General features: G+C 42.9%; 1 protein-coding gene across 1 annotated transcript in view; it reads left to right on the top strand.

Annotated features, from left to right (window-relative positions):
• diaph2 (diaphanous-related formin 2) overlaps positions 1-14410 on the top strand; it is a 356685-nt gene that overhangs the window by 89784 nt on the left and 252491 nt on the right. Inside the window, 1 exon segment of the mRNA XM_068715129.1 lies at positions 7859-7998. Within this exon segment, the coding sequence (XP_068571230.1) occupies positions 7859-7998 (140 nt within the window).

Raw genomic sequence — 14410 nt, 5'->3', positions numbered from 1 at the left:
AGAGGTAAACACAATCGCCCTTGTTGTTAGTGTGGTTAGGGTCAAGGTGGACGAATCACAAACAGGTTAACTTTGAACCGACTTCTACTTTTGACTTTGGGGGGATTTAAATGGTGTAAGGTTGCAACAAAAGCGTATTTTTTAAATCATTATTGCTACCACAACAGTTGCCATTTAACACCATGCAGTGAAACATTTCTTTGTTGAATATTTAGACATTTAATGTCCTTTTCTTTTGTTGTCTTTTTAAGGTTCTCTTTGCATCAAGACATACTAAATAGACATTTCTGTTATTTGTGATGCAGCACAAATCAAATGTCTTTTATTAGCTATGACCGCTGATGTGGCTGGAAGAATGTATTTTGGCTCTTTGTTCATTACTGCCATTGAATGCGTTGATGTCTGACGTCATAGAGAAGCATCCTTTATTCATCGCTGCATGACAAGTTCATTCTGGACCAAACAAGGGGGCCTTGTCCCTTTCTGTTGTGTTTGAAAGTTTAAAACCCATTTATAAGAACATGGCCTTTTTTTTTAATAAAAACATTTTCCTGTATAAATTCGAGTTCTGAATAAATAAAGCTCGTATATATTCAACCCCATGGTTGAGGTGCCCCATGTTTTATATCTGACCTTTCTGCGTGTCTGCGCACCCACACAGACGGAGGATAGCCCTGCTCGTAATTGAATAACCATTACAAAGTATTGTGGGCATATTTTGTGTTGAAATGGGAAAAAAAAAAAAAAGGGAATGGAATTGTTTAATATCCTCAGGTTTTGTGGTTGCTATTGTCACTGTGTGTTCTTCCTCTTCCTCTCTTGGGGATCAACACACACACACACACACACACACACACGCGCGGGCGCGGGCGCGCTTTGGCCGCTGCCCAGTGTTTCTTACAAAGTGAACCCCGCGGTGTTATTTTCATGCTGTTTCCAGCCTAATACCTCATTGCTTCTTTTTGTGTTTCCTTCTCAGTCCGCCTCTCTGCTGTGTTGTGCTTGTCTTGTCTGGACACAATATGTAATGCCACTAGCCTGATTATTGAGAGAATGTTGCAGGCCTAATTGTGTCCGTGTTATCAGAAAATTGTAGTTGTGCAGACATGAGAGAATAAAGCAGCCTGTAGATTTTGTTTTCTGGCCACAACAGGCAGAAGATAAAGGGAAGAAAAAAGAAATACAAAAATGAATTAAAGTCACAGTGCAGATATATACAGATTTTGTTGTGGCTGTCACCCAGCGTTCAAAACACCTCAGTGTGGACAAAGTGAGACGGCAGAGACGGACAGATGGAAAAATTGAGGAGCAAAAAGACTGAATTGGAGAGAAAGAGGGTGAAATTCTTGGCAGCTTTGGAAAACCTGGAAAACTGTTTTTCGGTCATGAAAACATACGGGACACTGGAAAAATGAGAGAAAAAGTCAAACGTCCTGGAAATATTATGTCAACATTCTGCTATTTCCTTTATCTGAGAACGAGCTACGCCTACGATGCCGGCAAAGGGTTCAGATTTGGTGATTAGACTTCGGCTAGCAGCGGCTAAATACTGGCTAACGGTACTTTTTTTACTTCGTTAGCGTCTCTTCAAACGCGATGCTGCATAGCTTCACCATAAATACCTGCAGGCGTGTTTGCATTTTTCTACGATCAATTTGTCCTAATTTCTTAAGACAGCCTAAAAGAGATTATTTCACAGATAAGTTACAGCCATAGACTGCATGTCTATTACTGTGCGGCTATGGCAGCGATAGATTATCAGTGGAAAAAGTCCTGGAAAAGTCCTGGGCAATGATCTCTATAGCGAAGAGTGGGAACCCTTGCTTGACCACATGGTCTGGTGGGAAATCCCCCACTGAGCTGGGAGCCCTGCTGCGTCCTGGTGGTTTGGATGAAATGTCTTATCTGCCGGCAGCAGGACTCTGTCCTTTAAAGTAGGACTCGGGAAAACTCATTGTCCAGCCAACCAGCATCTCAACTGATCCGTGTTGCCTTTGACCTTTCGCGCTGCGGCCACCGACACATGCCAAACTTTAGATTGTGTTAAATGTAAGATTGCTCATTTATATTGCGTCTCTCTCGCGCGCGCGTATGTGTGTGTGTGTGTGTGTGTGTTTGTGTTGGTTGCGTGCAAACCTTCCTCGCCGCCGTTGTGTTGACAGCGTTGTTCATAGGTCATGTTTGTATCATAAGGGAAAGGGTGAGGCATGGCATTTGGATCTACCTGACCGTAGACCGTCTTCTACCGATTCTTGTGGTATCTTCCCTCTCAACTAATCTCCTCACCGCTAATGAGCAGGAAATTAAGCCGTAACGTGGCTATCATACGGCATGATATGCTCTAATTGCTCAGATTGTATCTGTATTATTCTTTTTCACAAAGAGCGTTAGGGCTCTCTCGTAATTTTCATTAATTACACACAAAGAATGAATAATTTGCTTTTTAATGATTTCATTTTTTACTTCTTTTTTTTTGGAGTGTAGGTGGGCGCTGTGTGTGTGTGTGTGTGTGTGTGTGTGTGTGTGTGTGTGTGTGTGTGTGTGTGTGTGTGTGTCCTAAATTCATTACCTCCCAAGAACAGTGTATAATTTGAAAAATGTACATGGATGCTCCCTTAAAATCCACTCTGCAAAGCCCTCTGTTTATGCAATACCACAATCACACCTACAGAATGTGTTCTTGCATATCACCCCCCCCCCCCCCCCCCCCTCAGATGCAGTTATTTTTGTTTGTCCAACCTGCAGGGTGTTGTTGTAAACCGTCATCTTTGTCACCTCGAAACTTTCAGGAAGGGGTGAGGGAGTTTTGAACATAATCTCTCTCTCTCCCTTATTCTCATGCGAAAACTATTTTATTCAGAGCAGTGAAACAAGCGGTGGTTTAAACATTTAAACATCGTCGCTCCTCAGAATATTCAGATAATCGAATCAGTAATTAGTCGGAGTTGTAGGGATTCGTTTCTGCAGTTCACATTTCTGCTTCTCCTTAAAAATAAGCTTTCAGAATAAGCTGATTGCAAAATCTATGCTCTTCTTTAAATAGCATTAAGTGCTGCAATGAGTCCAGCAATGAGGGGGGGGGGGGGGGTCATGATGTTCTATCCCCATAAGGGAATCGCTTTCAGACGCAAATCTTTTTGATGACTTTTCATCTAACGGAATCATCGTGACGCGCTAATCTCACGCTGCGATGACTGACACCGACGCCAGTGTGCGCTACTGTTCTTGCTGCACTTGCTAATTGTACCTCTTGATCAGGCGACGCTGGAAGACATAATAGAGTTGGGAAAAAAAAAACATTGTTCTGAAGAATGCGTATATATGTCTTGAGTGAGACAGAGCGAGCCAGACAAGAATGGAAGCTGTATCAGCTATCTCCCGGCTCTGGCTTCCAGGCCAGACACATTGCAGCCATGTGGTTTTTTTTTTTTTTCCCCCCCAGTAAGCTGACAAAGAAGCTGAATAATGTATCTATCAGTCTGCCTGAGTGTGCCGAGCACCGGGCACTGAGGAAGCTGCCAGCTTGTTATAGGCTCATTACAGGTGAAGATGACATGTGGAGGTGCCGCCATCCTTGGCATTGTCTCCCCGCCCTGCCCCTCGATAGAAAGCCCGGCACTCTGTCACTCCCCATGGCATAGAGAAAGGGACACAGAGGTGATGCAGGAGGAGGGGATGAGCACCAGCGCTCCCCTAACCCCCCCCCCCCCCCCCCCCAAAATGAAATTGACAGGCTCACCGAAGTAATTGCTCCCAGCACTATTTTCTTTGGCAGGAAATACTGTTATCGGCAAATAGGGGATTCAATAAGCGTCGGGAGATGAGGCTTTGGGCTCCTGGTCAAAAGGCTGTGTCTGTCCTCTACTGTGTAGGTTGTCTCCCGGTGCTCTATCTCTCCGCCTTGCCCTTTCCCCCCCCCCCCCCCCCCATACACGTTTTATGTCTTTGTATCTGACCCCTACTTTTTCCTCGCATCTCCCTCACCCTCTGCTTCCTTCACGTTTTACTACTTCATCACACACCACCCCGGCACAACGTCTCTCTCCCTCATCCCCGACTCCCTTCCTCTAGGGCCTCTTTTTGACCATTTTCTTCTGTTGACCATTTTTGTGGGCCTGAAGGGGGGAAAACTCTATTACCCAGTAGCCAGCAGGTAATGCCACCTCCCTCTAATCCTCAGATTGTTTCTCTGCTGCTGGTTTGGTTGGTGTAATGTTGATATTATCCCAAAGGACTCTCATTGATTCGGGGCTAGGGTCGTGAAAAAGCAGTTCATGGTCAGAGTCTTTGGTTTCCGGAGGTCAGAGCAACGCGGTGAAACCGGAGCTCTCATTTTTCTGGACATAGTGGTACGCCTGCTGGGAACTCCTGAGAAGTAAGAAGATAAATACACAGTGGGTGATGTGTTTTCCTCTCACTGCCCTGCGTATTATTGGAAGTAATGTTCTGAAACTGCAGCCTCTTAATCAGCCGCGTCCAAAAAAGGGAATCGCAATGATTTACATTTGCGGTTGTGAGTGCTTTTTTTCTTATACAGTGTATTCTCTTGCTATATTTGGGTCAACATTTATGTTGTGCAGGTTATGTACTTAGCCAACAATGCATATATATATATATATATATATATATATATATATATATATATATATATATATTTACAGTTATAGTTTTATCCATAATGTCTAACGTTTCAGTTCAATTTCAACCCGAGTTCTTAGTCATGCTTGACTTCGGCCTAATGGAGGCCGATTGGTCTTCAGACTTGCATGAAACCCAGCACTGTGGCTTTAATACACATCACCCGCCATTATCTTTGAAACTTTATGCACCAACTGTGTTGTTTTAGCGTTTGCTATTCATCGAAACCGATCCAATGCAGACAGCAGTTCATTTCAAAACCCCAGTCTTTGTTTCAGCAAAGCCAGTTGGGGATTTGACTGCGACGTAACTGAGATTACCGTTGTTTCTTTTATTTCCCCTCTACTTTTTGGAGGACAATGGACACTTTCACATTCTGTATGCTGTTCCTGAATGACTTGCATAATTGGATCGGGCATTTGCCCAATCAGTTGTAGAACTAGTTCTGGTCCAAGGCCTCTGGTAGGTCTTTGTCCATTGGATAACGGTCCGTTCATTGGATAATGAAGACTGTAGTTTCCACCTTCTTCTTAATAGGGAAGAATCCCACTTGAGGATCATAGGCCTGTTATACTAAACGTGTTTTAAGGACTTTTGGGCAGTTCGCCGTGACGGGACATCTGTGGAGCTGCCTAATGGTCCAGATACACTTCAGGTACAAGTTCAGATGGAGGCTAGACCAGGGATCCCCGAAGTCCTTCGCACTTCACGCTGTTGTACCGACAGTCATAACTGAAATAAAGGCGAGGCTCTTAGTATGCCATGTTTGGTGATATGAGTTTATTTCAAGGTTCAAATACAATTTATTGTCATTGTACAACACAGGGTTGAACAGCAAACGGCACATTTTCATCTGTTGCACTTGGCCAGATACTAAAAAAAGGCACCCTAATAAAGAGCAAGCTACCTTTGTTGCACATGCCCTGTTTGAGAAATATGGGAAGATTATTTGGCTGCGATTTGAAAATGCTGTTTACGGAATAATTCTCCCACAAAATGACCATTAGTATATCGATGACTCACCCGGCGTTACCTTGAACTCTTGGAGAAAATGTTCGAGTCAGAGACACGACTGACATTACTGCTTCAAGACTTTGTTTCAAAAGATATTGAAGCGCTGTCGCTCAAGGAATTCAAAAGCACATTGAAGTACTTAAACAAGCAGAGAAAGAGAAGATGGCTGTGCTTACTCTAAAGTTTTACATCACTGTCTGAGCTTAACCTTGAACACTCAAAGTGCCAACATTTCACCCTGGGGTTTCGTTAAGTGTCTGGAATGTCTGTCTCCGCTCTGATTAATTGAGCTTTCCCAAAGTGTATGTCTTGTCTTATCATTTTCTTTTTGTATTATTTTCTTAGTCAATATAAAAAAAAAAATGTGTGCGGCAAAAAATGTGCAACAAAGAGTCCCGCGGTAGGTAATAGTTGAAACATCTAGATAGTAACAGAAGGATTCTTATCTCCCTGTGGTCTAATAACTACTTTCGGTCGGATGAAAGCTAAGCCGGTCGCTCCCCCACATTCACGCAACGGTGCTTGAGAAAAAAAAAAAAAAGATGAATGGCGTAAGTGTTTGTATAGATGAAGATGAGAAAGACCGGAGAAAAGACGGAAACGCAGGAACGCTGGCAAATAAAGAACACTCGAAGGTTTAACTTGGTTTGAGATGCTACCCTTGTTTCAGAAGTGTTCAGAAGTGTGGAAAGCCATGGCAGATCATAACCATAGAAACAAATCATAATGGTTCAGCCATGCACAATAAAAGAAATGGTGAAATGAAGTGGAGTGACATTAGCAGATCCTTGTTTCCGTGCCCTATTCATAGATAAACTCTACTGTGTGAGCTTACATTTATGAAATAGTTGTAGAAGAGCCACCGCTGGTAATTGTTCTTTTCGGCAGGAATCACTCCTACAGGTTGTAAGAACGCGGCTTCGCGTCAGTCTTTATCAAATAAAACACTTCCACTCATTACTGAGCCAATCACACCACGAGCTCAGTTAACTCCTAAAGCACGGAGTTATTAGTAGCATGCTGCTGGTTAGACTGCCTCTGCTTTTTCATAAAAAAATAAAAACAACAACAACAACAGAAAAAAATAAATGGTTCTTTGATGTTGGCTGTGCATTGCAGGAGAGCAGCAGGCCTCTCTTTTCTCCAGATAAATGAGCTAGCTTATTACTTACCAAACTGCCTATTAGCGCCGCTCAGCTGTGTGGGGAACCAGCCGTCCAGGGATGAACACAGTGTGGAGGATTTGGTCTAGCAGTCCGGTTCAGGCGCATGCGATTCTTTTTTTCCTGCGGTGCGTTTTTTTTTTTTTGTACAGCACCTTGACTCAACTCCCACCTGAAACGTAGCTCACTTTCACAACAGAACCGTACAAAACAAACAGATTTCACACATTTCATCTCGGAGCTTTGTTCTGGGAGTAGAGCTAATGTTGTACGATTATTCAATTTGCACGCAGAGCTCTTTCATATGCGTCCCTCAACATGCATGTTGACCGTACGTTCAATCGCTCCGTAGCTTTGGAATCAAAGCGTAGCTCGACCTGATGCACAACGTTGACTACACTTGTGCGCCGGGAGAGTGAGTGTGCAGATATACGTTTCCCTGTCGGGGGTGTAATTGTGTGTATTGCTGCCGATAGGTAGTCTCATTGTGTAAGCATCGGCGTGGCAGCGTCTCTCTAGAGCCCTGTGTGGAGATTGAACACAAGAATCCATTTCCTTTAAGCAGGAGGTGCTGCAGATAGAATGTGGCTCTCTGTGAGTAGACTCCGTCGTTAGAATATTGGCCGATTGAGAGAAAGAGAAATCGGCCAACTCATCTCTAGACGCTCACTCATCCTTTTTTTTTCGAAAACACAGACGTTTTGGCCAGCTTTTCATCTTCTTGAGTATCCAAATAATAAGGTTTTTAATAAAGTAAAAACCAGTCTCAACAACTACAGCTACCGAGGAAACAAGCTGCAGAAACGTCCTCTTCATGGTCTTCATGGTCTCGTTTCAATATGACAGAAAATGAAGGTTCTTCAGATTTTAATCGGTATTTCATCTTCCGTGTGTTTAGTCAGATGATGCAAATCAAACGTTGATGTCCTTCACAACTTTCTTCTTCTACCGATTACCCCTTGTTAGTTTTGAAGACATCACCAAGGTGTTTTAGTGCAGGATGGTAAATCTAATAACTGTCCTGTTTGTTATTTTGTTTTCAGGGTGGACTAAGGAACAGCAAGCACGAGTGCACACTTTCATCCCAAGAGTATGTCCACGAGCTGCGTTCTGGCATCGCGGAGGAAAAGCTGCTCAACTGCCTGGAGTCCCTCAGAGTGTCTCTCACTAGTAACCCTGTCAGGTTAGTCACTTTCTTTTTTCTTCACTCACTGCAAAGTGTGCCTTGTGCCTGGAAGTATTCACAAATATCACGGCTCAAAGTGCTTATTAGAGCGTCTCTTACTACCGGCACGGTGATGAGAAGGTTCGTCAGGATCGCTCCATTACTGTTGTTTGGTTGGTTTTCCTCTGGACATCGCTGTGTGGAAGTTCAAACTTCTAGCACACACACACACACACACACACACACACACACACACACACACACACACAACAGATATGGACAGCTGGAAATACTGCGCAATCATTTTACCACAGTAGTATTCGCCAGTTGTGCTTACTGACATTTTTTTTTTTTCTGTGCACTGACTGCTAGAAAACGATGGAGTCCATTAATTCAGTCTAGCTAAAGGGGAATGAAAAGGACCAGAGTGAAAGTCATCGTTCAGATAATGTGCACTATTTGTTTGTGATTGTTCGAAGTGGAATCATGACAGATTCTATAAAACCATGTGTTTTTCTCTATTAAGGTAATGTTGTGGGCCCTGGTCGCTCTTTTATGTGACATACTCCCACATGGAGAGCTTTAAAAGCATCGACACTTACAGGATGTAGTGGAATGTAGTTTATTGTAAACCCAAACGCCATCCTGACTTCACTGAAGAACCGGCTTTGTCTATAGTAGAGCGGTGATGAAGTGGAAGGACGAGTCAGAGCTGTTTGGATGTAAAACAACGGTCAATGCGAGGTGCTGACTGCTGTCCATCTCTAAACACAGTTTAGGTAAATCTGGAGAGGAAGGACATGGAGGGTGCTTTGCATTGTGCTGACAGGTGTTTCTATTATTTTATCCACCCTATTTGCATCAGTCAGGGTCGGCTAGATAACAGAAACTTCCCTCTGTGTGATACAACGCAGTGTAACAGCACCACAGACGAAGCAGACCGCTGTGACCCCTGTGAGGACTGTGTAGGTGTACCTAATGAACCGGAATGCCTCAAAGATCAACTTAATGTTCTTACAGTTTACTCTCTTCCTTTGTCTATTTATTTGTCCATCCACCCTGTTGAGCCTTGATTAGCTCTCGGGTCCTTCATTACGAGCCCTCACAGATTTTTTTTTCTTTTTTTTTTTTTTTTTAAAGGCCCGTCTCTATTTCTTACCCACATTCTCCGCCTTCTCTCTTTAAACGAGATGTTCAATTTTAATTTGGTCCCACTATTGCAACGGAACCCTTAGCGACAGCAGATCCTTTAAATTATTTACCGGCCCGCTGTTGAGGAGATGTTTCTTAATGGGAATCAATGAATGGTGCATATTAAATGGTCATCGGATAAGTGGAATACTTTTTTATGTTCACCCTGGAAGGAGCTGCCAGCGTGGCCCCGGAAGACCTTTCATTTAATCCGTGTGCTGCCACCGGCTTCGCCGCTGCTCCCCTGCATTAAACCAAAAAAACACAAAGAGTCGTGTGCTCGAACTAAAACGCACTGCTCAAGACACAACCGTCCACCTGTTGAGACAGCGGACATTTCCCTTTACAGAACTTTACAGAGACATTCGGTCGGCTTAACACGGAGACGTTCGCTAGTGATGCACACGCTGAGCTTATCATAGATGCACATTTAATATAAACAATGTTCGAGTGTGTTATGGACAGCTATGCTATTATCCCTCGAGTGATTGCAGAGCTGTGAAGTCAGTCTCCAGCAGTCTCCAGCAAGCTGTGGGGAGTCAAGTCAGCCTCTCCACTCAGAAAGGCCAACCGGTGCCGAGGGGACGCAAGTGAGGCCAGGCTTGCCCTGTGGGTGTTTTCAAATGGCTGAACCCCTGACCAGCATGTAAGGCACCGGCGCTTTATGGACGAGTTGCCTCCTACGGATGGCAAGGTCCATGCGGGGAGAAAGGAAAGCCACCTCTGGGTATGTGTGTGCGCGTGTGTGTGTGTGTGTGTGTGTGTGTGTGTGCGCGCGCGGCAAGGATGACGGTGCGAGTGTTGACTAAATCCGGCCCCCCTGCTCATCTTTACGCCTCTCATTATGTCTCTCTTGGGTAAAGGGACTGATTGTTTTCTTGAAGCATAGATAAGGTTACCCCTAATGAATATGAATGCACTTAATTGTCATGGATCACGACACACAGGAAATCCACATTTGGTTTGCTGCTCCTCTGACTCCGCTATGTTAATGTAACCTTTGTCCGCTATGTTATAATATACTGAAAATAACCATGAAGTAGATGACAGAGCAGCGCATTCATGGTTGTTTTAATTTACACCTTGGAATGACGATCAGCTGGCTTTCTTTTGAATATTTTGGGGACTTTCAAATTTACCTCAAGAAGTTCAAGCATATTCCATCCTCAATATGCATTTCTAAATATAGATGTACTGGTAATTATATGCTGCCATTTGTTACGCCTCGCTGATTGTTCAAAGTTTAAAGCATTGAACAGTATTTTTAGGAGATGAACTCCCATTCCAACGAGTTTATAGTCAAGAGTTGGTACATTTCTATTTCTTTCACAGGGGAAAAAGGCCGAACAAACTTTGTCTAAGATTTTTTTTGTGCCTGTGTTCAAAAGATTTGGTAAAAATACTGAGCAGAATTCTAATGTTGGGGGTTTTGGAATTATCAACCCTTTTAGAAGAATCATTCCACAATGGTCGGAAATTTGTCAGAGGAATACAAATATAGTCCTAAACTGTATTTGATCAAAGTAAAAAGAAAACATCAATTCCTTAATAACTCGACCAAGAGATTTGATCCGATCTCAAATGTGGGCCGTCGATCACAAATAGTTCAATATTAGTGTCTTCTTCTCTTCTCTATATCAATACATATTAGTGTCATTTGGATATATAACAGCAAAATACAGCCCTGAGCCTTAATACGTGGGAAGACATTTTACATTCATGCATATTTTTTATATCAAACAACTAATTTGGTGGTCTGTGTTTAAACACCAGAGACATTTTTATTTTTTTTGACATTTCTGTGATAACGAAATCAAAACCGGTACTTTGTTTTGTGGAACATTAAACTTAATTCTATACACAGAAATGAAAGTCCCACATCAAACGTTCTTTCACAGTTAGTGCTTACCATTGCTTTTTGTTTTTCCTGTGATGTTTGGGCAGCCTGCTAATTTGCTCCCAGAGGCCTGTGTTTGTCTAATAGTTTAATTGGCTGGGCTGTGCACCTGTTTGGCAGCGCAGGTGGCCACAGGGCCATTGTGCTCAGGGCCTTATCTCCCAGGCAGTTCCACACAGGTGTGTGGCATGCAGCCTTTTCGCAGATCCACCCACAGATGGCATTGCCTGGAGCGTCCGCTGCTTACTCTGTTTCCGCTCTCTTCTCCTCAGCTGCCATGTTTTCCACTTCTCTTTCTGTCAGAATTCCCCCCCCACACACACACACACACACACACACACACACACACACACACAGCCAATTATTTATCCTCTACTTCATTCTCCCCATTTCAATTCTGTCATTTGGATACTCTCTTCTTAATTTAAAAGTGTCAGATTGACTAGCCGCTTTTCATTAATTTCTTAATCCGCTGACATGAAGTGAGATGCCAACTTACCGAAAATTACAACCCTCTTATTTTCTCATTCAGTGGGAGAGAAGTCCTGCAGTGTTTCAGTCCGGCCTTCTCTTTCACACTCATTTCCAAATTCCTACTCTCATACGATCCATGTAAAAAAAAAAAAAATATATCACAAATTTGATCTCAATCGGCAAAACATTTGCGCATTTATTTCATTTTTACAGTCGCAATGAAAAACTAATTCGTCGTGCATCATGTGTGTTTGGTTCTCTTTACATGATAGTGCATACCTTGCTTTTACACTTGGGTCTGATGCAGCTCTGAAATGTTAAAGCTCACTTGGTGGGATCTAACTCTGCTGCAGCTCCATCAATAGACTTTCCAATATAAAAATAGGAGAGTGGTTTTGAGCAGCAGAGCACACATCCATGGCCCCGGCTTTTTGAGCTCCCTATGTTTAGCCCTCAGCATTACACTATGACTCTGTCAAATCCCGACAGTGACTTCCATATTAGATCTGCTAGCTCTCAGATCCCTGAGACATATTTAAGCAAAATTGAACCGGGCTCCCAACTTTTCATTATGTGAAATCTTCACGGTACAAGTCAGACATTTTCTCAGGGGCATTTTCTTGTGAGGTCTTTTTGTGGAGGCGGGAGACATTTGCTGACACCAGAGTTTCTCTCTGTGTCTGGATACTCAAGGTGTGGGTTGTTGTGATGATCTTGCTGCTCTGCCACACAGGGTGTCTCAGACTCTGAATCAGTCTCACCAGCTTTTCTCAGTTGAATGCTTGTAGCTGAGCACAGAGGGTTGCATGGAACACTAGTAATGGGCTTTTTACGAGCTTTGAAGTTACTATGCCTGCTCGCATGCAGCTCGGCCGTCTCGTTGACTGTCTGTCCTGATGCACAGCTTGATAAAGCATTGAACAACATACGGACAAACACTTCTGTTCAACACTGCTGCCAAGCGCAGTGGTGGTGCTCCCTTCATAGTGATTAAGATAGAACTCTCTCATCTCGTAATCCATGTGTATTATAGTGAAACACAGTCAAATGAACTCATGTATGACCAGAAACAGTATTTCTAGACAGTCAAACTACAGAGTAGTCATACTTTTTCATATATATCTATATATATCTATATATATATAGATATATATAGTGAATGGCAACCGGAAGGTGTAAAGATATTACTGTACTTTATTGTCATTACATTTTATGTGCATGGCACTTACCGGTACAATTAAAACCAAGACAATTAAAAGGTGTGACAAAAGCTCCTCTCTTGGCACAAATGCATTTTATTAATCGCACTAACTTGTCCTCTTACATCCCCCGACTCCTTCTCCTTTGGTCTCCTCCGTCCGCTGTGTGAGAATCAGCCAATCAACACCGGCGCAGAGAGAGAGAGCGTATCCATCTGCTATTGTGAAAAAAAATAAAAATATGAGCGTCGACCAAACGTCCCAGCGGCCGTATATAAAAAAAAAAAACCCCGTCGACAGCTCAGGCCAGAAATCTTGTCTGTGTGAATAGTGACTCTCGATGCGACTGCAATGAGTTAACGCTGCGCTGATGAATGGTACCTGTTGAGGACTTGGGTACATAGACATCAATTGGCCAGCTCTGTCTGACATTGATTCTTCACGGAGATGAAGGACTGTTTCAACTCTGTCATTTTTGATGTGGAAATCCGCCCCCCCCCACCCACACACACACACACACACACACACACACACACACACACACACACCCATCTCAGTGAATCATCCATAATTGATCCTCTGTATTTACTTCGTTATCCCTGGATAGTGCTTTTGTAAAAAACCCATCAGACTCCATGTCAATTTGAATATTTGAAACATAGCATTAACAGTTTTGATGTCCTCAGTGGAATTTAGTGGAACAGGCTACCTCAGGACAATTCAGGACAGTCTATACGCCTTTTTTTTTTTTTTTTATTTCCGGATCGAGCGCCATTTCTTCCCATCGCTTTGTAGTGTAATGGAAAAAAAAAATATATATATATCAATTTAATTTCCCACCGTGACGATTGAGATTTAACATCTTCCAGGAAGGGATGAGTAAGGAAAGAGGAGAGAGACACAAAATATAAAAAAAAAGAAAAACCCTCTAACCTGTCGGGGCGATAAAATATGTTGTGGCTGTTAGACACACAGCAAAGAAGTAAAGTGGAGGTGGAAGCTTTCCACTGGGGTAATTTTCTTTGCGCCATGCTGTGGGACTCTACTCTCCAGACTCCCACTGTTATTACAAACCACTTTTCCTTTCCAGGCCTGATACAAGTTCGCTCTGTCACTTGTCAAGGTGAAACAAGACAAGGGAAGATGACGAAATTACATAATGACTTAGCGGCGGTCTGTCGGCAGAGGTTCCTCTGGTCCTTCTTAGTGTTTTCAAAAGTAACAGAAATGATTCACTCATTAGCGAATCCACACTCATTTTGTCTTTTATGTCTGAGGGTGGTGCAATCATTCTCCCTTTTTATAGCATTCAAAGAGATTTATTTGACTGTTAAATTTGTCACAAATGTTATGACGCTGTTTCCAACAGACGTGACGAGCAGTCAGAAATGAGCAAGTTAACTAGTTTTTACCCTTGCGGCTGACTTCAGAGTTGACGTTCGCCCTTCTCCCTCAGAGGCAGTGAAAACGATTTTGGAGACATAAATGTCCTCAGTGCCTGGGTATATTTCAAGAGTGATGCCTATTTCATTTTATTACACCATCTGTTAACCTCCAAGATACCCATATCTGTTACGGCCCCGACGTGATACATATATAATTTAGAAATATTTGTTCCTAAATTTGGCGCATGCGATGCCTACGTACACAACACAATATCTGATATAGT

Source organism: Cebidichthys violaceus, unplaced genomic scaffold (genome assembly GCF_023349555.1).
Source record: "Cebidichthys violaceus isolate CVI_PGR_0920_01 unplaced genomic scaffold, fCebVio1.0.p SCAF_2, whole genome shotgun sequence".
NCBI lineage: Eukaryota > Metazoa > Chordata > Actinopteri > Perciformes > Stichaeidae > Cebidichthys > Cebidichthys violaceus.
The sequence above is the reverse complement of the archived record's forward strand: the minus strand, read 5'-3'. Positions and strand labels throughout refer to the sequence as shown.